This window comes from Haliotis rubra, unplaced genomic scaffold (genome assembly GCF_003918875.1).
Source record: "Haliotis rubra isolate DU_JTF1 unplaced genomic scaffold, ASM391887v1 Scf224, whole genome shotgun sequence".
NCBI classification, from domain to species: Eukaryota; Metazoa; Mollusca; class Gastropoda; order Lepetellida; family Haliotidae; genus Haliotis; species Haliotis rubra.
In genome coordinates, this window is record NW_025766270.1 from 835,853 (window position 1) to 861,115 (window position 25,263).

The 25,263-nt window shown below is 40.4% G+C and overlaps 1 protein-coding gene across 1 annotated transcript; it reads left to right on the plus strand.

Annotated features, from left to right (window-relative positions):
* The first annotated feature begins 3,320 nt into the window (after window positions 1-3,320).
* Window positions 3,321-24,774, plus strand: LOC124277598 (serine/threonine-protein kinase OSR1-like). The gene is made up of 18 exons (XM_046713320.1): window positions 3,321-3,421; window positions 5,009-5,121; window positions 8,157-8,265; window positions 8,480-8,621; window positions 9,145-9,200; window positions 10,114-10,223; window positions 11,918-12,019; window positions 15,201-15,334; window positions 15,914-15,962; window positions 16,388-16,447; window positions 17,494-17,616; window positions 17,869-17,898; window positions 18,715-18,864; window positions 21,011-21,054; window positions 21,628-21,680; window positions 22,550-22,618; window positions 23,546-23,607; window positions 24,481-24,774. Exons 1-18 carry the CDS (start codon window positions 3,352-3,354, stop codon window positions 24,568-24,570), a joined length of 1,566 nt encoding a protein of 521 aa, XP_046569276.1. The 5' UTR covers window positions 3,321-3,351; the 3' UTR covers window positions 24,571-24,774.
* Window positions 24,775-25,263: the final 489 nt, after the last annotated feature.

A 25,263-nucleotide genomic window follows, 5' to 3' on the forward strand; every position in this document is an offset into this window, starting at 1 on the left:
CACACCGAATACAATGAACCCATGTAATTTGGATGTCGTCATTTCGAACTGAATAGTTAATCCTATGTGTGTCAAGTTCATTTTCAGCCATGCATGATCATTTCTTTGCATAATTATTTTTATTTGCACTGTGAGGCTTTTTTCTAAGAATAACTATCTTGTAATGTTCATACAGTATCGTTTCACGTTTTACATTTAAACATTTAAGCACACACTTAACACCTACCACACAATAATCGCACCTCACGGACCCGTGAAGGTCCGGGTTAGAATGTTGATCTTTAGTAACCCATGCTTGTCGTAAGAGGCGACTAACGGGATCGGGTGGTCAGGCCCGCTGACACATGTCATCGGTTCCCAATTGCGCAGATCGATGTTCATGCTGTTGATCACTGGATTGTCTGGTCCAGACTCGATTATTTACTGACCGCCGCCATGTAGCTGGAATATTGCTGATTGCGGCGTAAAACAACTCATTCACTCACTCGCACCTCACCGAAACCCAATCCAACGCACGCGCTTGTCTTTTTATAAATTCTGAATACTATATGTATTAATTTTCTGCTTTTGGAAGCTTAAAGATAATCGGGGATACTTATAGTGGAAAGGGATTACAGCACAGTTACTAATAAATATAGTGATATTTTCAGCAAAATATAAACGACTAGCAATGTTAAAGTGCAATCCCCAAATGTATCCTTCCTTTTAAACAATGCTGCTTTCGCCGTTCGTACACTCTTTGTTTCTACACAAATAACTCCCGGCATTCAGTTCTTGCCTAACGCTTTGAAACAAAACAAATGTTGCAGATGTTTTGTTAACATCACGTTATTCTGTTAATGATGTTGAGCCGAAAGCTACATTTTTAACAGTCTTTAATACAATATTGGCGCAGTGTCAAATGAATACATAAGTTTTCTCTTAATGGAGGATTTACAGGGGAAATCAGCTTAGGATTAGGTAACCTGATTGATTGCAGAATGCTTTCGACATAAATATATTTTAATTCCTTGAATAAATGCCTGTCTTTTTAAAGTATCTGTACTTAAAATACCCATTTAGAAGAACAGACTGGCTTGACATTTCAATGTCATCGTAAAGCGTAGCACCACTGACAACACAGGATTCCCGACGTCATCACAACAAGGAGTACAGTGTACAGTATATGACGTTTTGATGTCATCACAGCGAGATGGTTGACAGGATATGACATTGTGGCGTTAGAATTGATCTTCAGTAACCCATGCTTGTCGTAAGAGGCGACTAAGGGCATCGGTTGGTCAGGCTCGCTGACTTGGTTGACACATGTCATCGTATCCCAATTGCGTAGATCGATGTTCATGCTGTTGATCACTGGACATATAGCTGGAATACTGCTGAGTGCGGCGTAAATCTAAACTGACTCACGACGTCAGAACAGCATAGCGCATGGTTTACAGCACACACGGAGTTAACTACTCAGGGTGTAATGTAATGAGAAGAACATAGCAACTCGGATCACATTGACGGACCTATCAGCGATGAATCAGTGGAAGTCCCAACAAATACATTCAAGCAAGTCAATTTGGTGGCTTTGGATCAAAAAAGTCACTCGTGATCGGCGTATTTACAAGCCCGATTTCTTTTCTTGTTTTCAAGTAGGTGAGGTGAGGTGAAATTGGGTTTTACGTCGTGCTTGGGAATATTTCGCTCATATGACGACGTGCATGCATGTGTATGTGTATGTGCGGCTGTTTGTACTAGCCCAAACTTAAGCTGGTTTTATAGTGCTAGCCCACAGAGATACCATGCCGCAGTGAAGCATGAATACCCCACTCAGACACATTATACTGACTCCGAGCCGACCAGTCCTTGTTGTACCCATTAATGCCGAGCGCCAGTCAGGGACCAACAAGTACCATATTTGAACGTCTTTTGGTATGACGCGGTCGGGGATCGAACCCGCGACCTTCCGCTCTCCGGGCGGACGCTCTAAGCACTACACCACGGAGGCGGTCTTATTTCAAGTAAAAGTCATTGACTGAATGTAGTTTTTCGCCGATTTGAGCGATATTCCAGCAATGTTACAGAGGAGGTATCAAGAAATGGACTTCACACATTGTACACACGTGGGGAATCGAGCCCAGGTTTTCGGGGAGACGATCGATCGCTTTAACCATTAGGCTACCACACCGCCCCCCCATGTAGACATGTAAGGTATCGAGTAAATGAATCGACGAAAAATATTATCAGCAGTGGTTTATATTCTTGACATGTTTTCACAATGTAAAATACATAAATATACACAAAGAACTTAATTAAGCACACCCTGTAGTGTTGCAATGATAGGTTTTTCTCATCCCCATGATCCTTTGACTCTTAAAACGACAAGATGATTGGAATCCATGTTCATTTTATGATGATAATTGCTAATTTAAAAACCCACCGATTTCCATACAAAACCATGTCTGTACAAGTATGGCCCTGGAATGGTCAATGTTGAATTTATTGGTGAATGTGAACATTCAAAATGTCATTTTGCGTGTCTTACACGATTCAAGGTCAATACCGAGTGTAACCTCCATGTGACTGTATGACAGCACGCACTCTCCTCCTCATACCCCCTGTCAGCCTCCTGATCCTCTTAAGGGGCAGTCTACGCCATTCCTCGTGTAAAGCAGCTTCCAAATGGGCCAGGTTCTGTACAGGAGGATCCCTTTGTTGCACACGACGACCAATCATGTCCCAGATATGCTCCAGAGGGTTAAGATCGGGGTTAATTCAATCGTGAGATACGTCAGGGAGTTCTTTGTGTATACATACAATAAAGGCAGCAAAAATATTCTTCTGATACAAAAATATTCCTTAAAATACTCGTACGTAAATAGTACACCTGGAACAATATTTATTAATTTAGCCGTAATAAAATCTCTGTGTGTGTGGAGTGTGATGGGAGAATATACGTATACGACTTGTATGATAAAGGACAAGGTATTTCGAAGGCCATCCTAGGCCACACGTCCAGAAAATTATTCAGGGGTTGGAACCCCACCCCCACCCCAACTCTGAAAATTCCTGGATCCGCCTATGATAACGTTAATTAATTTACTGTTCATAAACACATGCTCATGATATACTCGGAGTCATAAAGTCGACTATTGTATCATAACAAAAGTATCTTGAGTCACCGACGAGCTCAATTCACTTTTGCGTGCGTGTGTGTAAGCACTAAATTAGTAATGAACCTGCCAAATGTATAGTAATTTCTTATCGGATTCAAAGATATCCAAATGTTTGATTACCTCCCTTTGAAACATGTGCTCACCTTGCTTTCGGCCTTGACCAAGGTAAAGGTCGATATACAGCGCCAAAATGGCCGAAGGGGCTGCAGCAGTAGCCTGGTCGATTTCTAAAGACGATTATGAGCTCTTGGACGTAATAGGTAAAGTTTTGATTTACTGCGTGCCATATCAAATTGAAAACACACTCTTACGTTCAATGGTTTGGTTTAGGATAACACCAATAGCGCAAACTGACAGCAGGATTATGTGACATGCTTATGATGTCACTCCGGTTGTTTTTGATTGCCTGTCATTCAAACTGAGCGCATGTCATGTAATATGCAGACATCTCATCCTGCCAAGTCTTTAACAATGTGGAGATGCTTGAACAATGTGCCTGTCACTTATGAAGTTGATTTTATTATGTGGTTCCTTTGCGAACGAACGTTTCGCACATGTTTTTGATTCAAATTGTGTTGGTTATTGTAGCACTTCCTGTCGCGGTGTACACACCGACCTCGCCAGCTAAACCCATAGCATGAAGTCAAGGTTACACACGTCTTTTATACAACAGGTCGACAGGCAGGCACATGTGGCAATACTGTGGGAATTGTCTGAGTTTCTGGTCTTCCATTCTAAATATGTTTATAGTGACCTTGACGATACTAGTGAATACATACGTAAATAATTCCCATGAAAATGTATGCCTTGTGCAACTTAAATATATTATTCTGAAAGATATGGATAGATGGCACATAGGAATATGGCGATGATAAGAGACTACACTCGCATACATTAACCACCTGGTACATAAGAACTCATGGTACAATTTGTTGATAACATCTTTGAGCCAGAGGGATGGAAGTTCTAACCAACAGTTTTGATAATGTATTTCTTTACAGCTGACAGTTTACTGGTGAACTGCAAGTATAACATATACAAGATCTCTGCTTCTCAGTTATTGTAACTTGGACATGTATATGAGTCTCTTGATTATATGCATGCAGCACAGTTGGGGCAGCGCATGAACAGATGTGAGGGATTTATCTTGGATTGCAAACTATGTGCCTTTGGCTGGCAAAATGGGAAATATATCATGATGTTGGCAAAATTGGGATATTTTTTATGTTCTTACTTTCAGAAATTCTGAGGGGTTAGGAAATTTTAAAATGTTGAATTCAAATTGCAATTTGTACTGTGATTTGGTGCAGACTTGGGTCCGAATGTCAGCCTCTGACATGGCCTAGATAAATCCCTAGATGTAAACCATTGGTATATAAACAAACAGACTACCCAAATAAAACATTATGATAATGTAATACCCAACACACATGAAGAAAAGTATATCTAGTCAGTATGAATGATAACATCTGACTCAGTAATCTATGGCTCACTATGCCTTCCAGCAGTTCAATGTGTTTAATGGACTGAACATTTTGCAAGAATTTCTCGTATGTTAACAGCCTTATATCACATCGTGAAGTAGGTCATATATTTCAACTGTGGTACTTAACGTTTCCTGCTTTTGACCACAAAATGTATCCTGGATACCAATATCTCAGAACACCCAGGTAAATCCCTCATCAGACATGGACCCGGGAAATCTGTTGAAGTTTCAGTGTAATGATGTTAGCCTCATTCTTGGGTTAGCCTCATCCTTGGATTCATCAGGGCATGAAACACATGCTCACTGGCTACCTGTACCATGTGGATGTGATGATCTTTGACAGGTTGTTTGACTCTTCCAGGTGCTGGAGCCACAGCTGTCGTTCAGGCTGCGATGTGTAAACCTAGACAAGAGAAGGTGGCAATTAAGAGAATCAACCTCGAGAAATGCAACACAACAGTAGAGGAACTCCTGGTAATGTTTTATTCTGGAGTGTGCTTGTCATTCTGAAGAATCAGGGTTGATTTTCCACATGGTAATATGTGTGAAGCCCATTTCTGGTGTCTCAAGGCATGATATTGCTGGAATAATGCCTTAAATGCTGTACAAAAAATTCACTCACTGGCATCCAGGGTTGATACACATTCAAGCTGTGTATTGGCAAAATAATTTGTCTCTCAATTTCAAACTGAAACATCACTTGTAAATAAATATCTGTGAAGATTTTTGGTAAAAACAATACAAATATTAAGAAAACTATTTCCTATTTATTTTACTTAATATACTGGAAACCAGGACAGGTGTTGCTATACACATTGTTTGAAATATATTGCAGGAGATTGTGCAGTCATTAAAAAACTGTTGCTGTGAGGTGTTTTTGATGACAAGAACAGCACATTTCAAAAGTTCCATTTATGTATATGTAACTACACATCTGCCACACAGTTCACAACAGCCTGGATACATATACTGTAGACAACATTTGCACGTAACATGAAATACATATTCATAAGCATTAGTGGTGGTCAGATTAATTGAAGATTGGTCACAATGACTAAATGACCAAGCAATCGATCATGTTTTCTCATAATCGAACACAAACAATTTTGGCACACTTGTTTGCATTAACAACATTTTTCACAAGGTTGGTTTTGTCTGTTACATGTCATACATACTACAAGCTCGTTCCATGTCATGATTGAATTTATCTTAAAGATTCCAGGAAATTTATGTTCCTAACAATTAGTCATCCTTTAAAGATGTGAAATTTGTAAATGCATTTTGTGCAATTTGCACAAAAAAACCCCGAACAAACTCCATGTTTTTCTATATGTTTTGTGCATTAACAAACATAACCAGGAGAATTTGATAAATCGCGTTAACCAATTTTTTTTTATGATTGATCGTTGTAATGAACAATCATCAATTGTGAGATTTTAACCAATTCCCAGCACTAATAAGCATGAAAGGAACCTTGATATGTTGAAGATCATCATAGAACATAAATACTGTTAGTTTCTGATAGGTTTTGATGTGTGATAGCCATTAAGGCAATTTGAAGATAAAATCTTGCCACAGGGATAGAAATGTTATTTTTTGCGAAGGTTGCAATGTTGCATAGAGTACCAGGCAGATAATTTAGGTGTGCCTTTGTGAAAATAATTGTGCACATACTTATGGATGATCTAATTAAGCTTAAAACATGACAACAATTATAAGTACTTAGAGCAACCAAATGTTCATTACATTGATTACTTTCTAGTTTACTACTAATACTAGTTTGAAAACCCCTTGATCCAGTAACAAAGTGATGTGGTTTAATGCATGACCAAATTTTCTACAAGTTTTGCAGACTATATAGTTTTATATCAGTCACAATCGTGCCAGGTATCATAGTCAGGGATTTACGGGGCACGAATTCTTGCATCCTATACGCATAAATATTGACAACAGACGCAGTAAAATTTATTAGCCTGTCCACAGGGACGCAGTCCAAATACTTTTTTGTAAATATTCCAACCAAGTAACAATAAGTTATCACTAAATCTGCTACTAGCTGGGTTATGGTATCATTTGCAATTTAATTACTGTAACAGTGTGATGATCATCATACACAATATAATAACAGTAAGGCCTAAAAAAAATGCTTGTGGTTCCGATTTCCCAACCGACCCTAAATATTCCCGCCAAGCCTAACAATTTTACTCACCACATAATAAATTAAATTTATTTTCTGACATATGAGTAATGTAAAAACATTTTGCAAAAAAAACCTACCTACCTATCCTAGTTCTGAAATATAGGAAATCGGAACCACAACATTTTATTTTTGGCCTAACTGAATTGCAACAATATTACAACATAGTATGAATAATAATATCTAAGTGTCTGGGACCCCCATTTTGTAGTCCAGGCCCCCTGAAAGTTAATAGTAAGAGTCCCAGGGAACCTCATATACAGGACTCGAGGTAAATAACTGCATAGTTCTTGGGTGGTGGGGATAATTTACGCTAGGCCGGGCAGACTTCAGTTTCAAATTTGCTTGATCATGTTGAGTGTTTTTAGTGACAACATCAGTTGAATTATTCTTATATTTTACAGCAACTGGCTGAAAAAGCTTAATGTTGTTCTCTTCTTTGATATTGACAAAAGTTTGACAAATATTATTAGCTATACCACAGCCCCCCACTAATTGACTAGATAAAAGTAGATTCGGCTAATTACCCTGGAATATTTTCTTTATTCGTAATTTATTATCTTCTGTTTACCCAGAAACTGTTTTCCAAAATGAGATTTCCTGTCATGCGCACAGCCATTCAAAATGGCTGTGCCCATGTAAAGTTGTGTGAGTGACACCAATAAATATTTGATATGGTGCAAAGATAGGCTCTGAAACATTTCAGTTGGTCAAATCTATTGCATGTTCCGTTAAATGAATTATGGTGAGTATTATTTGTATAATTTTAGGTGTGCCACCGGGGTTCTGTAAAAATATTTCAACCATGCCATTTCGATATTTACTGCAAAAATGATTGCATGTTTATGAATTTGGTTACAATCATAACAAGCATTGTCACTTCTTGAAATGAAAGATTCAGGTGTTGACTGATGTGAGAGTAAGTATTGCTTTTTGCCACCTCAGCAGTTTTGCAGCGATTTACATGAGTGACTGATATGAGGTTCTGATGATATGATCTGATGGGTGGAACAAGTGATCTGACTGATTATGTTTCAATGTGCTCATACTATTAGTCTCTTCTGTGTCAGGTTACAGGCTGCAGTTGAATAGCTGCTCTTTTATTGATGGTCTTTGGCAGCATTCATTCATAACCTGAAAACATACGAACAGGGATGTTTTTATATTAAAGTTTTCTGAAGCATCTATAAAATCCATACTTCTGTATGTGGAGTGTTAAGTTAATATATGGGCTGCTTGCCTTCACAATTTCTGAAAAACTGGTTGTTTGTAGTGTCTTTAGGCATGAATGTGCTTTGTTGGTTGTTTGCAGAAGGAGATTCGGGCTATGAGTCAGTGCAAGCATGAGAACGTGGTAGGCTACTACACGTCCTTCGTTGTCAAGGAGGAGCTGTGGGTGGTCATGAAGCTCTGCAGTGGAGGTCGGTTTATCTTTTTGAATATTTCTAATGTATAATTCCAATTAAAGTTTTATGCCCACTGACACTTTGAAATTTGGTTGATTTGCTTGAAGATTTAATATTTAAGGGATAATGCCTCACTCGCACAGTCCTCTGCCCAGCTGTCCCACTGTAAGCCATAGTCTCCTATCACTGCCTACCTAGCCTGTACATGAGTATCTTTTTACCACTGTAGGCTCTATGCTGGATGTGATCAAGGCCCGTATGAGGACCGGACAGTTCAAGAATGGCGTCCTTGATGAGGGAGTCATAGCTACTGTTCTAAAAGAGGTTCTGAAAGGCTTGGAGTATTTCCACAACAATGGGCAGATACACAGGTACCATACTGACCTAGTTACAGCATTGTCATAGACGTTATCTTCTGTGATGGCTCACATCTTTACATCTATGTGAAATTGATGAAGAAATATACTATGCAATATATAAACTACAAAGTAATTTCCTCTTAAACTTGTTATTTCCTGTTATTTGCAAGATTGGATGGATAGTCATGTTTAAGGCATAATTTGTGGACTTGAAACAATAGTAAATTTCAAAATCAGAATTCAAAATGGCCGTGCCTGTGTAAAGTTGTGAGAATGATGCCAATAAATAGTTGATATGGTACAAAGATGGGTTCTGAAACATTTCTAATGAATTTAATTTAATTTAATTTGAAATCAGAAAGTTTTGTGATAACTGTTACATTACTGATTCAACATAATTTGTTTTCCATGGAGCATGAGTCCTTGTATTGATGTGCGAAGTTCATTGTGACAGTTAACATTAGGATGAGTGCCATATGACCATTTTTATACTTGTATTCACTCACTCACTCTCCATATCGGGTTGTGCTTGCAGAGACATCAAGGCTGGGAACATCCTACTGGGAAGTGATGGAGCCGTGTACATCGCAGGTTGGTGTCAAGTCACATTGTACTGGCCGGTAGTGGTGGTGGTGGTGGTGTTCATTTGGATACTGCATAGTGGTTCCCAAATATAACATGTGGGATCAGTGGCTGGGGAGTATTTCCACAAAGAGTAAATGGATTTTGCTCATCTTCACTCATCTTTTAGTAGTAAATTCTTAAAATACCATTGTATACAGGAGGGTTATAGACATTTAGAAGAAAGGTCTGTTGACATCTAGTGTAAGTTTGATGGTTGTTTTCCTTGTTGCTGCTGGTTGATATTATACATTTATTGACTTCTAGTGAGATTGATCCAATGATTTATCGACCTTGGACATGTGATATTCACCGAGGGGAAGTTCAGACGAACTGAAGTGAATTGTTTTATTATATGACAAAAGTACTGAATACCTGTTCTTCTGTGATGTAGGAAAGACTCAATATAAGCTAGAATAGGCTTACAGCTTTCAGAGACTTTTCAGAATCCGTGGGCAAACCTTTTTCACGAAGATAGGCTTTCAAGGTCTTAGTGGCACCTGCCGTTGCCCTTCTGGTGTTGCATGCATCTTTTTCCCTTCAGTAGACGATTTATTTCCTCTTCTGACACAGTCATGAATCTTCCTGGTGACGTGTCGTGTCGTCTGCCATTTTGATACAGATGGGACGTAACTCTAAACAGTCACAGGGACGAAGCCATGCCCAGTTCACGGCTGGAATATCCAAAATCTATTTTTAGCCATGGGTGGTGCTTTGATTGTTATATCAACCTCTCTCGATGTGCCACGTTTGACATCACTTAGCGACAAAGCTGTCATGTGACCAAGTGGGCCAATCAGAAGGGCGGAAATCTACCCGTCATATAATAAGTCCTGTTGTCTACCTGTCATCAGATGGTGACTACTGTGTTTTGTGTGTGCAGATTTTGGCGTGAGTGCGTGGCTCGCTACAGGGAAGGACATGACCCGGGATGCTGTGCGGCACACATTTGTCGGGACGCCATGTTGGATGGCACCTGAAGTTATGGAGCAGGTGAGCTCTCACATTATAGAATGTTGTTTTTCTCCTTAAGTTCAGCTTTGTTTTGTTGGTTGGTTAACGTCACACTTCCAGCTATATCATTTTGTGGCAACGGCCTGTTAAAAAAATCAAGTCTGGACCAGACAATCCAGTGATCAACATCATAAGCATCAATCTCCGCAATTGGGATACGATGACATGCGTCGACCAAGTCAGCAAGTCTGACCATCCAATCCAGTTAGTTGCCTCTTATGACATGCATGGGCTGCTGAAGAACAATATTTTTCCTGGATCTTCACGAATTTCATGTTTTAATGGTACAAAGTACTGTAAATCAAGAAATTTTTGCGAGCATATTTTTGGCGAAAATTGCGAATGACTTATCATGACACAATTTGCTGGTCAAACACAATAAAGAATCCTTATTGTCCCCCACCAAAACGGGGGGACTATCTATTCAGCAGCGTCTGTACATACATATGTATGTCCCTCTCGATTCTTGTGAACGCTATATCTAATGAACTGTTGTCCCCAATGTCTTCAAATTTGGTGACAGCCTACATTTGGGGATTACTCAGACACCAGTTGATTTGGGTGACCTTGACCTTATCTTCAAGGTCACCACGACACTTTGACAACTTTTCAAACATATTTAAATGCAATGTCTCATAAAACATTGCACCCAATGTTTTCAATTATGTTGACAGCCTTCATTGGGTGATTATGCAGACACCATTTCAGGCATCTTGTATGTGACCAAAAAATAAAAAGTAGTAAATATAGATATTCCATTCTTTAGCGGCGGGGGACATTGCCATATCAGTGGCAAACACTTGTCTCTGTATTTTTCACCAGTTCATATAAACAACAACAGATCATTGCTTGATAATGGTGTTAGTACCTAAGCCGAAACGTCACACCCATTGCAATACAGAAGTTGACTATCCATAGAACTTAGTCTTCCCCCAAGTTGAAGGAAAACTCATTACTAGCATTACTAGTACTGGCATGTCAAACAAGGGATACCTGAACACAAGTTACTCAATCAGTACGTCTGATACTCCAGACAGTCTTTAGAGACCGCTTGATAGGCAGACACCATTCAACGAGCATGGATAGGTTTCATCACACGCATCCGGAGATCAACAGCTTTGTTGATGTCATTCAAGTTTAAAGCTTATACATCTTATGCAGCGTGTGTTGTTTTTAGGCAACCTTTAATATGTGATTGGATTTACTTTAGGTAAAACTTTCAGTTGCAATTTATTTTTGAGAATTAGGCAAGTTGCAGAAATATCATGACGCAAAAATGTCTGTTGGTCGCCACTCACAAAAATATTGTGAATAAAAAAAACGTGATTTACAGTATATTGCATACTGTTAACCACAGGTTGCCATACTGGTGTTCCAGGCTGATGTGACACAGCCTGAATAGAGCTGAAACACTCTCTCACTCTGGATTGACTGATGTGACACAGCCTGAGTAGAGCTGAAACACTCTCTCACTCTGGATTGACTGATGTGACACAGCCTGAGTAGAGCTGAAACACTCTCTCACTCTGGATTGACTGATGTGACACAGCCTGAGTAGAGCTGAAACACTCTCTCGCTCTGGATTGACTGATGTGACACAGCCTGAGTAGAGCTGAAACACTCTCTCACTCTGGATTGACTGATCGTACTGATTGAGGATGTGTATTTCACAGGTTACAGGATACGACTTCAAGGCAGATATTTGGAGTTTTGGTGTTACAGCAATAGAACTGGCAACAGGAACAGCTCCCTACCACAAATACCCACCAATGAAGGTAAATATCAACACAGGATTGTCAAGAATTATACAGGCTATCATGATATGTTGTCCTCTGCATGATCAATGTGCCATTGACGCATATTAGTAAAAAATAACACACTATTCCTTGACCTGGTGGGTCCGGTTGGCGCACCATAAAAGTAAAATGACTCGTAACAATCATAGTAAGCCTGCATAACCTGCCAGTATTTTCAACATGTTTTCACATTTTCTAGCGATCAATCTGCATTTGTAATCCTGACAGCACTATGCACGCTTTCCAACATCCATTGCAGTGCCTAAATCAATGCATGAAGCTTATAATACGTAGCTTATTCAAGTCATGCTGTGTGTCATAAGAGTTACTTTTTAGCAGTCAGTTTCTATATTGAAGAGCTGTAACTGTATTTGGAGGCAGTTATTTGAATCAAAATGTTGTCGGCAAAATCGCCTGTTGCTGTGGACGCTGACAGTCTCAATACTTTCGCTTTTCCAAACAAAAAGATCAAAAAGTGACAGAAGTTTAGGGAACAGTTGTGGGTCAAATGATGGCAATTGTAATTCAGAAATTGCAATGGAAACATCGAATGTTAATGACAGGGTCAGCGCAGTAGATGTTGAAACTGACAGCAAGACATCCCAGTCACATTCTGTCCAAACAAAATGGCAAGTTTTATATCCCTGTGTTTTGGTCCATGAAGGTCAAGATAAGTCTACTAATAAAAAATTAAAACAGACCGCCACTGAGATATAAAGTTACAACATAATAATTTTAATAATAATGTCATTAAATTAACAGTGTTTGAATTAACAGTTATATAATACAACTGAACAGCTGTAATTTGAATGATAAACTCATTGAATAAACTGTCTGCCTTGTTTTTTCTGATGACCTACCTACAGTGGCAAATGTCCCACTAGTTTCATTACCAATGGGCCCAGGGCCCACTTCATATGAAAAGTAAAATATACACTGCTAGTGATAAGTTTATGACATCAAGTACTGTCTCGATACAAAACTCATACAGGGGTGGAGTTGTTTTGCTTTACCTTGAGCGTGGTGATGAGTCTGATGTGTGTTCATGTGAGTAGTCTTTCCCGTATACTACATATGGGCTTTGCATATCACATACTGATTTTTAGGGCTGACTTTGCGCACTCCAGCTTCCTAGTCAACTGTAAGATTTCCAAATAACTTAAATAGACTTACATTTTCCAGGCAGGTTCTCAAACCCGAAATAGGTAAAAATGTGCTTCGATAATAAAACAAATGAATCGTATGATTCAAAGCTTGCCAGTGATGCTCCAATTGTAGGACAAAAGCCCCTTGGGATAAAACCCCAAAATCAGGACCTTTGGACAAAACCCCCAAATATGTTTTAACTACTGAGTGATTGACTTAAGTGACATGTTTTGATTGAATCAGTAATAGAGATTATCAGTGACAGGGATTAACAGGCTTCATTAATTAACTTAGTATTTAGTTTGTAAACATTATTAAGGGTGAAGCTTCATCATTGATGAGGATTAACTGACTTAATATTAGAGAGTATTAAAAGTTTAATTAATCAACTTAGTATTTAGATATGTACACATTATTAAGTATTTCAACTCACTGTCATATGACAACTGGTATAAATATATGCTCCATAAAGTAAGCAGGTAGTAGCATTCCAGCAGGGAGAATAATAAGGGTGGTGTCATAAGCTACGAAGGTTTTATACATAGTATACCAAGAAGAGCACTGTAAAGTGATACATTCCCTGGGAATGTACCCAGTTGATGCCAGTGCTCATTGGTGCTCATGATGTATGTGATGTCGGCTAAATAAAATATTTGAATAATAAACAATCTTCATTATTCATTTGGAGCTTTTAGGGGGGTTTGTCCTACATGGTGGTTTTTTTTGTCCTAAGAAGTTTTTGTCCTAAGGGGTTTTTGTCCTAGGGGCTTTTGGCAACAGGGTTTTTTTTTTCGCACACCAATTAGTGGTGGTCTGATTAGTTGAAATAATCAAAGATTGGTCACAATGACTAAACGACCACGCAATCGATCACGTTTTCTCATAATCGAACACAAACAATTTTGGAACACTTGTTTGCATTAACAACATTTTTCACAAGGTTGGTTTTGTCTGTTACATTTCATACGTACTACAAGCTCGTTCCTTGTCATGATTGAATTTATCTTACAGATTCCAGAAATTTATGTTCCTAAGTAACATACTAGTCATCCTTTAAACATGTGATATTTGTAAATGCATTTTGTGCAATTTGAAAAGAAAAACCCCTGAAAGAACTACCTATTTTTCAATATTTTTTGTGCATTAACAAACATAACCAGGAGAATTTGATAAATGACGCTAACCAATTATTTTGGATGATTGATCGGTTGTAATGAACCAATCATCAATTGTGAGATTATAAGCAATTCCCAACACTAACCCCGATGCTCCAGTGCTTCAGTGAACTGTGACGTTACTATTAACTAGTCTAAAACACACATCCTTACCTCCTTGTGATGAATATAGATACGGAATACATCTAGATTAACTTACCCTAACAAGTGCAGTACCATGACTTGAGATGAGATGGCAGCAGTGACCAGGGAAGTGTTGAAGTGTTGAACATCAGCTCTGGCCACATGCTAGAGAAACAATAGAAATGCAATCATTGGCCAAGCTGTGGCTTGACCAAGTAGCTGAAGACAAGGGGAGCCCCATGCTAACTTATATAACTACTTTACCTAGGGATTAATAGAAAGTGCTTGGGTTAGTTTCAAGAGATGTTCCAATACTTAACTAAATTATATAATACATGCTTAAAATACACAATACTTCTACATCCACATGTTTAATATACATTTCATTTCTAGTATTACTTGTACCCTGGACCAGTTCTGTCAGTCACCTCCGTAGCAACTCCTTCAATCCATTTTTCAAATGACATGACACTCAAAACAGCTGTCATTTGAATTACCACTGCTTACATATAGCAAGTTGTTCCTGGTTATTTATCAACAATCTTCGTAAAGATATATAATGGTTAATCTACAGGTGATCTAGGATGCAAAATCGACATTCGCTTCATCATTCATTCAGCTGTCTCCATAAGATGCTGGTTATGTTGAGCAGATTGTATTATTGCTGGCCGTCTTTCTACTGACCCCATCCCTGACCCCTCCCTCCCTGCCCCCAGGTGTTGATGCTGACCCTCCAGAATGACCCCCCTAGTCTGGACACCGGGCCGGAAGACAAGGAGCAGTACAAGGCCTACAGCAAGGTGTTCCGTAAGATGATCAGCGACTGCATGAAACGAGAGCCGGAGAAAAGGTTGGTAGTCAGTTGTGAAAGAATTGTGAAAGTGCTTCAACAAAATACCTATCTTTATCATTGCTCTGATTCAAAGCTCATTGTTGGACTTTAAAGAATATTTTGTTGTTGTTATGATTTTCACCAAAATGTAGTGAAAGCTAAATTGTGTGAAATATGTGTAATAACAGTGAGTGAGTGAGTGAGTTTAGTTTTACGCCACACTCAGCAATGTTCCAGCTATATGACAGCGGTCTCTAAATAATCGAGTCTGGACCAGACAATCCAGTGATCAACAGCATGAGCATCGATATGCGCATTTGGGAACTGATGACATGTGTCAACCAAGTCAGCGAGCCTGACCACCCGATCCCGTTGGTCGCCTCTTACAACAAGCATGGATTACTGAAGATCAATATTCTAACCCGGACCTTCACGGGTCTGTAATAACAGCGATCTATGTAATAATATGTGAGGGCTCAGCAATAAGCATTGTGGCCAAATAGCTTCATGCTAAATAGAAAAACTTCAAGTATCTTGAAAGTAGTTTGTCCTTTTGTCGTCACAGTCAAATATTTAATTGTTTACATTATTTTTCAGGCCAACAGCAAAGCAGTTGTTAAAACATGATTTCTTCAAGAAGGCGAAGGTACGTTTTGTGTTAATACGTCAGTTAACAATACACAGATACACTTCATATCATCAGATCTGTTTCAGGGCACTTGCAAAGTTGTTTGAGTGTGCCCCAGGGAACCTGCAAAGTTAAGTCAGTGTGCCCCAGGGCACTTTCAAATTTGTTTGAGTGTGTCCCAGGGCACTTGCAAAGTTGCAGTATAACATATATCCAGGTTTAACATGAGTGAACTTAAATTGGATGATACATTGTATATCTGGTTACCATGAGCAATATTTTGACAATGTAGTAAGTTGGTAGTTTTTTCACCATTGTATCTTTTGACTTGATGGTTAAAGGTCAGTCTTTCATTCCACAATCTTCAGGGTTTTTTTACATGACAGGTTTCCATGCAATAGAAGCTGAACGGTTAAGATGTACATTAACTGGTTCTGTTTCAGGACAAGAGTTACATCACCAAGGTCCTGCTGTCTGATGGGACAAATGTGAAACCCCAGAAGGTAGGTGCATCTCAGGGGAGGAGGGTTGATACAATGTAAGTAAATAAATAATAGCATGAACATGATAAAATTCAAATGATGAAAACAGAGTTAGTAACTGTATTTTGCTGATCCTGGCTAGGAATTTAGTAAAAGGTCCGGCCGGTGAGGTAGCCTAGTGGTTAAAGCGCTCACTTGTCACACCGAAGACCCGGGTTCGATTCCCCACATGGGTACAATGTGTGAAGCCCATGGTTTCTCCTGCCATGATATTGTTGGACTATTGGTAAAGCGGCGCGTAAAACTAAAAGTCACTGGTAAAAGGTCATTTCAGTCAAGATATCTGGCTGTTTATACTAACCAATGCTGTAACATTGTGTTAAAGAAATACTGTTATGTTTGGTATTCATTGGATCGGTGGAACCTTTTGTAAGAAAGTGGCTTTTAAACTCTGTGAGTTACATCCAAACTGCTGTGAATCTGGTGACCAACATGGCAGTAGTGTTATCTAGGGGTGAAACATTATACCGCGGTATTAGTAGAACCGTGGTATTTCGCCTTCGGTTCGGTATACCGTAATGCAATCCCAAAAAATCTGTATTTTCGGTTTTCGTACTGTCATTTCCATCGAGTCATAAAATGATAGTTTTGTTTATTCAAAATAACGAAGACTATGGCTATTTGTTTCCATGTTATGAAACAATGTAAGTTTTGGCTCTTGTCAATTTTCTGCATTATGATCATATCTCATATAACGAACCGATACGAACGAACCGAAACGGACCAAACCAAGGGCCTTGTACTGCAATACATACCATACCGTGGTAAGAGCATACCGTTTCACTCCTAGTGTTATCCATTATTTGCCGTCCTACTAATTACTTAAGATTACTCGATGACAATACCTAATACATCCTCAAGGTAATGTTAACACAGTTGTACTGCTGTTACAAGACTGCCCTCAGTAGTCCTTGTCTCCACAGGCTAGCAGTGTGTTGTGATACTGCTGTGGTACATGGCTGACAACAGTCACTCAATGTAATTAATCTCTGTGTGTTTTGCAACAGGTGAAGAGAGTGCCGGGTTCGAGTGGTCGGCTTCACCGGACACAGGACGGTCAGTGGGAGTGGTCTGATGAGGAGATGGACCAGGAGTCAGAGGAGGGTCTAGCAGCTATCTTGTGTGAAAGGGTGCGTGCAACTCGCTCATGGAGGCATCATGATAAGGAGGAGATGGATTTACTGATCACTGACAGCTGTGGCCACCTGTAGCCAACCCAGTCTTGTTCCAGAGACATTACATTGTTGTTTACTCATAGTTAATTCTGGAAACAATGTCTAAATACCACTGAATATATAAAATCAACATTGCTAATAAAATCCAATTATTTGAGGAGATGATGTTGAATGTTGATGTTGATGTTGCCCTCTGTTTTGTTTCAGTCTCCCAGAATACGAAATGCTCCAGTTGAGGTAAGCTCTATCATCCATGTTGCCTGTTTTAGTTCCATGGAGGAAATGTTCTGAAGGTGTAAAGAGTTATTACTGAATGCTTCCTATGTTTATTCTGGGGTGAAGTTTATTCCTGACTTCAACATACTTGTAAATACCAGTGTGGTTTCTCTTGAAGAATTGGTGCACAGCTGTTCTGAGTGTATTTTATTGAGAATTTGGTTTTTGCAATGTATTTCTTGGCTGATTTGGAATCATAGGTCATGGCTTGTGCTTTCAGTCACATGTGTTCCTTGTCTAGACCAGCTGATACACATGTAGCCTGCCATAACAATTTGAAAGGGAATCCAACATGGGGACTATTTACCCCAAGGACATGCCACTGATGACAAACAAAACTTGTTCCATGCTCTGAATGACCCGTTAAGATCCGGGTTAGAATTCAGCAAACCATGCTTTAGGCGAATAACGGAATCGGGTGACTTGGTTGACACATGTCATCGTATCCCTATTGTGTAGATCGATGCTCATGCTGTTGATCACTGGATTGTCTGGTCAAGACTCGATTATTTACAGACCGCCGCCATATAGCTGAAATATTGCTGAGTTCGGGGTAAAACTAAACTCTTAGAAATCCATGATGTAAGATTGTGATATTAAACCCCCTTGGCCCAGAGTAACACTGTTTTATCTGCTGTTTTTGTCATATATACTTACCCTACTTTGTCATCTTACCTCAGGTATCTGTTGTCTGTGATTGTAGCGAGGCCTTCATGATGTGGCTCAAATATAGCTGGCAATCATTTTCTCGCTCACCTTTGTCAATGTCTTCCCTAGCTTGATGCAGCCAACAATGTTGGAGGTGCCCCAGCTGGCCCAACCCCCAACACCCTGGCCCCCGGGGGCCCCGTGCCTGAGGCTGCCACATCCCCCACCCCTGAGACGTCCAACCCATCTGTAGGTCAGCTAGAGGTCCAGGAACAGAAGGTGGGTGGTAGCAGCACACTGATAACTGGCATTGGTTGTCGTTAGTGGATGATGATGTAATGCACTCTGTAGATAGGGACAGTGGGATTTTGTAATGCACTCTGTAGATAGGGACGGTGGGAGTTTGTAATGCACTCTGTAGATAGGGACGGTGGGAGTTTGTAATGCACTCTGTAGATAGGGACAGTGGGAGTTTGTAATGCACTCTGTAGATAGGGACGGCGGGATTTTGTAATGCACTCTGTAGATAGGGACGGTGGGAGTTTGTAATGCACTCTGTAGATAGGGGGACGGTGGGAGTTTGTAATGCACTCTGTAGATAGGGACGGTGGGAGTTTGTAATGCACTCTGTAGATAGACAGTGGGAGTTTGTAATGCACTCTGTAGATAGGGACGGTGGGAGTTTGTAATGCACTCTGTAGATAGGGACGGGTGGGAGTTTGTAATGCACTGCACTAGGGACGGTGTAGATAGGGACTCTGTGGGAGTTTGTAATGCACTCTGTAGATAGGGACGGTGGGAGTTTGTAATGCACTCTGTAGATAGGGACGGTGGGAGTTTGTAATGCACTCTGTAGATAGGGACGGTGGGAGTTTGTAATGCACTCTGTAGATAGGGACGGTGGGAGTTTGTAATGCACTCTGTAGATAGGGACGGTGGGAGTTTGTAATGCACTCTGTAGATAGGGACGGTGGGAGTTTGTAATGCACTCTGTAGATAGGGACGGTGGGAGTTTGTAATGCACTCTGTAGATAGGGACGGTGGGAGTTTGTAATGCACTCTGTAGATAGGACACGGTGGGAGTTTGTAATGCACTCTGTAGATAGGGACGGTGGGAGTTTGTAATGCACTCTGTAGATAAGGACGGTGGGAGTTTGTAATGCACTCTGTAGATAGGGAAAGTGGGATTTTGTAATGCACTCTGTAGATAGGGACGGTGGGAGTTTGTAATGCACTCTGTAGATAGGGACGGTGGGAGTTTGTAATGCACTCTGTAGATAAGGACGGTGGGGAGTTTGTAATGCACTCTGTAGATAGGTAATGCACGTAGATAGGGAGTTTTGTAATGCACTCTGTAGATAGGGACGGTGGGAGTTTTTGTAATGCACTCTGTAGATAGGGACGGTGGGAGTTTGTAATGCACTCTGTAGATAGGGACGGTGGGAGTTTGTAATGCACTCTGTAGATAGGGACGGTGGGATTTTGTAATGCACTCTGTAGATAGGGACGGTGGGATTTTGTAATGCACTCTGTAGATAGGGACAGTGGGAGTTTGTAATGCACTCTGTAGATAGGGATAGGACGGTGGGAGTTTGTAATGCACTCTGGGATTTTTGTAATGCACTCTGTAGATAGGGACGACACTCTGTAGATGGACGGTGGGAGTTTGTAATGCACTCTGTAGATAAGGAGTTTGTAATGTGGGGGAGTTTGTAATGCACTCTGTAGATAGGGACGGTGGGAGTTTGTAATGCACTCTGTAGATAGGGGACGGTGGAGTTTGTAATGCACCTGGGGGAGTTTGTAATGCACTCTGTAGATAGGGACGGTGGGAGTTTGTAATGCACTCTGTAGATAGGGACGGTGGGAGTTTGTAATGCACTCTGTAGATAGGGACGGTGGGATTTTGTAATGCACTCTGTAGATAGGGACGGTGGGATTTTGTAATGCACTCTGTAGATAGGGACGGTGGGATTTTGTAATGCACTCTGTAGATAGGGACGGTGGGAGGGTAGATAGGGACAGTGGGAGTTTGTAATGCACTCTGTAGATAGGAACGGTGGGAGTTTGTAATGCACTCTGTAGATAGGGACGGTGGGAGTTTGTAATGCACTCTGTAGATAGGGACAGTGGGATTTTGTAATGCACTCTGTAGATAGGGACGGTGGGAGTTTGTAATGCACTCTGTAGATAAGGACGGTGGGAGTTTGTAATGCACTCTGTAGATAGGGACAGTGGGATTTTGTAATGCACTCTGTAGATAGGGACGGTGGGATTTTGTAATGCACTCTTGTTAACGTTTACCTGTTAATGATGTGATGAGATGCAAAAGTGTCATTGGACAACAATGGAGTTTGATTTTTTTTAAATTTTGGTAGTTACCATGGCAATATATGGCATACATCTGAAGTGTTATTTCTTCCAGCCAGCAGTTATCTCCCAGTCTATCAACCTTGTCCTGCGACTAAGGTATGGCATCATATTATCATCTCATTACACGCTTGTCTCTAGCTGCCATTAGCTGTGGTAGTATTGCTGTACAGCCATGTCCACTACTTCCCTTTATATACCCGTGAAGATCCTGATTGGAATTGGTCTTCACCACTCAATGCTTGTTTGTAAGAGGTAACTAACGGTATCGGATGGTCAGGCTCGCTGACTTGTTGACTCATGTTATCATATCCCAGTTGCCTAGATCGATGCTTATCAAGTTATGATGTTGATCGCTGTATTGTCTGGTCCAGATTTGATATTTACTGACTGTCACTTTATAGCTGGAATATTGCTGTGTACAGCATTAAACAAACTTCCCTCTTATTTTGTGCATGTTGGAAGCTTCTCAAGATGATCATTATGGGCTAGGGCAGTGGTTGTTTGCTTCCTGTGGCTTTCAACAAAGTGCAAAATATCCAGGTTCTGACACGCAGGGATCAAATCAGCATTAGCTACCACACCTGACACCCGCTATGTTCTCGACTAAAGACTGAACTATTATGACAGTAGTTGTGTTGACTGATCAATGTTTTGTTCCTTCTCCAACAGGAATGACAAGAAAGAGCTGAATGATATCAAGTTCGACTTCACCCCAGGGCAAGGTAGGTTGATTGCTATTATGAAGTCACAAGGTACTTTGGGACACACAAGATACAATGTAGATATGCTACAAGATACAATGTAGATATGGCTGCTGCTGAAAGAAGTGAAGGACTACTCAGTCCTTTCATATCACCGGAGTGAACTGGTTGTGGCATAACATACATTACATTAATATGACAGAATCTCTTTGTTCCATGATGTCTTTTGAGTTGTATAGGGGCGGTGGTTAGAGCGTTCGCTCATCACGCTGAAGGTCTGGGTTCGATTCCCCTCATGGGTACAATTTGTGAAGCCCATTTCTGGTGTCCCTCTGCCGTGATATTGGTGGAATATTGCTAAAAAACAGCGTAAAACCATACTCAGTCAGTTTATAGAACACTATCCAGGGGGCAATAGGGCCTGTGTAAGTCTTAGCGAAGCGCTACTTCTGGTACTAAGCTGGTTCCCGGCTCCCTTTTTGCTCGCCAACTTGTGATATGTGAGACGGGGCCCAGCTTGCTTCTGGTACCAGATTTCCGGTGACAAGCGTATATTCAAGAACCAGTTCTGGTTCCTAATTGCACGATGGCCAAATATGACTTTACTAGACCAGACAAAGTGTACAACCAGGCTTGGCTGGCTCAGCTGTTGACAGTCACTACTGTGATGGGCGATGTCAGGTTCAGCAATCAGGTGATTGTGTTTCATTGTACCTGACGATGTGAGTCATAACGTCTGTCACAAGGTTGTCAGGTAGTAAGTTGTATATCTTTCTTATACAAATCAATACCCTTTGAAGATCATTCAGCAAACCAGTGTGTTTTAGAAGCCACCTGAACAGGTTGAGTTGACTGATTGTACATGCTCACTTGTAGATGTCTGTTTGCAGATACATCGGATAGTGTTTCCAGAGAACTCGTTGAAGCAGGACTTGTGAATGGCAAGGATATGATCGTGGGTGAGTGTCCACAGCATGGAGAGCACTACTGTTTACTTCCATTTGTCCCAGTGGGTCCACCAGAAGAGGTCTCAGCCATGCTTGTTGAGACAGCGGACTTCAGGAGGGATTGAATACACAATGCTATTTAGAAAGTTGTCAAATGTAACAAATGTTGTATTTGGAATTACACTTTCTTGTAAAGTGTGGGGCGGCAGGGTAGCCTGGTGGTTAAAACGTTGGCTCGTCATGCCGAACACCCGGGTTCGATTCCCCACATGGGTACAATGTGTGAAGCCCATATCTGGTGTCCCCCGCCGTGATATTGCTAGAATATTGCTAAAAGCGGCGTAAAACTAAACTCAGTCAGTCAGTCAGTCTTTGTAAAGTACAGATTCTAGTACTTTTGTTGGGTTGAGTAACATCCAGGATTCGAACCCACACCCTCAGACTTTGAGAGTGTATGTCGGAGTGGGTTAGGTCGCTGTGTGCTGGCGTGGTGCCTGACTTTGAGAGTGTATGTTTGAGTGGGTTAGGTCGCTGTGTGCATTTCAGATGGGACTCAACCTAATAAAAGTAGAAGAATCTGTACTTTACTGAGAAAGTGTAACCCCAGATGTAACAAGTTATACTGTTTACTGATCGCAATAGGTCTACTGGACTACAGTGGAGATTAGGAGGATTATATTGTTTGTTTCAGTCCGCTCAGAGGTCGCCATTTTGAAAAGAGTGTCTATTTATGGGATATGTGTATTCATGTCTGACATTTGTTGGAGGAACCCATTCTGTGAATCAGTGTATGTTGAGAAAGACAAACATATCAGAAGTGATTTTTCTTGGCCTCCACCAGAACTGTCATGGCTGTTTTTCAGCTCATTATCTCATGCCATGATTGCATCTAGCTATGGTCTGTCATTATGACTGAGTGTTGACTGTTCGCTGTTTCAGTGGCAGCAAATCTTCAGAAGATCTTGGACAACAAGGATCAGAGGAACTTGACGTTTGCATTGGTGAGTAAAGTTTCAGCTGATCACTGGGCCTCTCTAATCTCACGAGGCATTGATGGTAATGTTTACCTACATGGGATGGTCACTCTACCATAACATAACGGCTGTTCATGCCCTGCTGGCTGATATAGGGACTTAATGCTCAAGTCTCTGGATAAAATTGAGCAGGGCTCGATTTAAGCATTTAGAACTTGCACTGGTGCAACCTGAAACTGCTAAATGCAACCTCTTATGTATATCAACTTGCACCCAGTGGATGTTGATATTTTGTGTTCAAAGAAAACAGACTTCAGCTAGAAACAGAATGATGAGGTACTGACTTGGAACAGTGACTCTGATTATTGTGGGAACAGTCCCTATAGGACTTGCTGTTCGTGAAAGTTAAGGAAGTAAGATAACTACAGATTTATTTTGTTATAATGCCGTTCGAAAGCGTCTTTACCAAAACTCAAGCATTATATAAGATTTTATATTAAGCAGCAGGTGCAACCTGTTTTGTTTGGTGCAACAAGGTGATTGCCTCAGGTTGCACTGGGTGTAAGTAAGTTTCATTTCCTTAAATCAACCCCTGTTGAGAATGGTTGACACCATATGTGACTTTTAAAAGGGATGATCTCAGTACTGTAGCTTTGACTTAACAGGGCTTTTGGTATCTCAGCACTGTTGGCTTAGACTAACTTTGTGTAATCTCAGAACTGGTCACTTCAACTAAATAGGGCATTTGATGGTGACGTCGGTCTAAGGTGAGGATTACGTGATGAGTGATTGTGTGGTCACCTGATTGTGTGCCATCTTAACACACAAGAAATGGTCATGTGTTTACTGCTCTTTCTCAGGCTTTTGAAACTACTTCAAACTCAAATTTCTCCCTTGTAGAACTCTGGTTGTGGTCAAAACGAGGCTCCGTGTGACAAGGCTTTAATCGGCTTTGCCCAGCTTACCATCAACGATGCAGCAGCCAGTTAACCTTGGCAAGAACCAGGAGAGACAGTAGCCAACTGTGATATAGAGGTTACAGCAGGGTCGCGACGTGTTGTTCCCGGTACTCATCGGTTCACCACTGGAATCACCTCTCAGACATCGTCTGGAGACAGGGGGGTTGAATGATTGTCTTTCCAACCAATTAAACATGTCTACGCTGCATCAATAAATAAAAGCTTTGCAAGATTTTGAATAACTTCTGTCGATACAAGATAGTTATTATCGCGCTATGATATTTGTTATGAATAATTTGAATGTTTCAATTCGGCTTTTATTATTCTAAGATCTTAACAATGTAACAAAGTAATTATGGGTAGGTTGTTTTGTTTTTTTCCTCGATGAGGCCAAACTAATTATCTTGTATACTTGATTAATATACCCTAAACATGTACTTTAATGAAAATAATTACAATCCATGGTTTGGATGAAAAAATGGATGTTTATAAAGCATAATTTTGTTTTTGTGTTTTGTGACTTTTTTTCAAATGTGATCATATCAGCATTTTATTCAAGAAAATCTGTAAAACAAGAGATATGTTTGACCTTTAGTAAAACATGTTTTATGTAGGAAACATTGAAACTTGCATGACTTGAGTTGAGGTAATGTCGTGACAAGCACAGACAATACAGTTGACTAGATATAATTGTATCACAGAGAATATAGTTGACTAGATATAA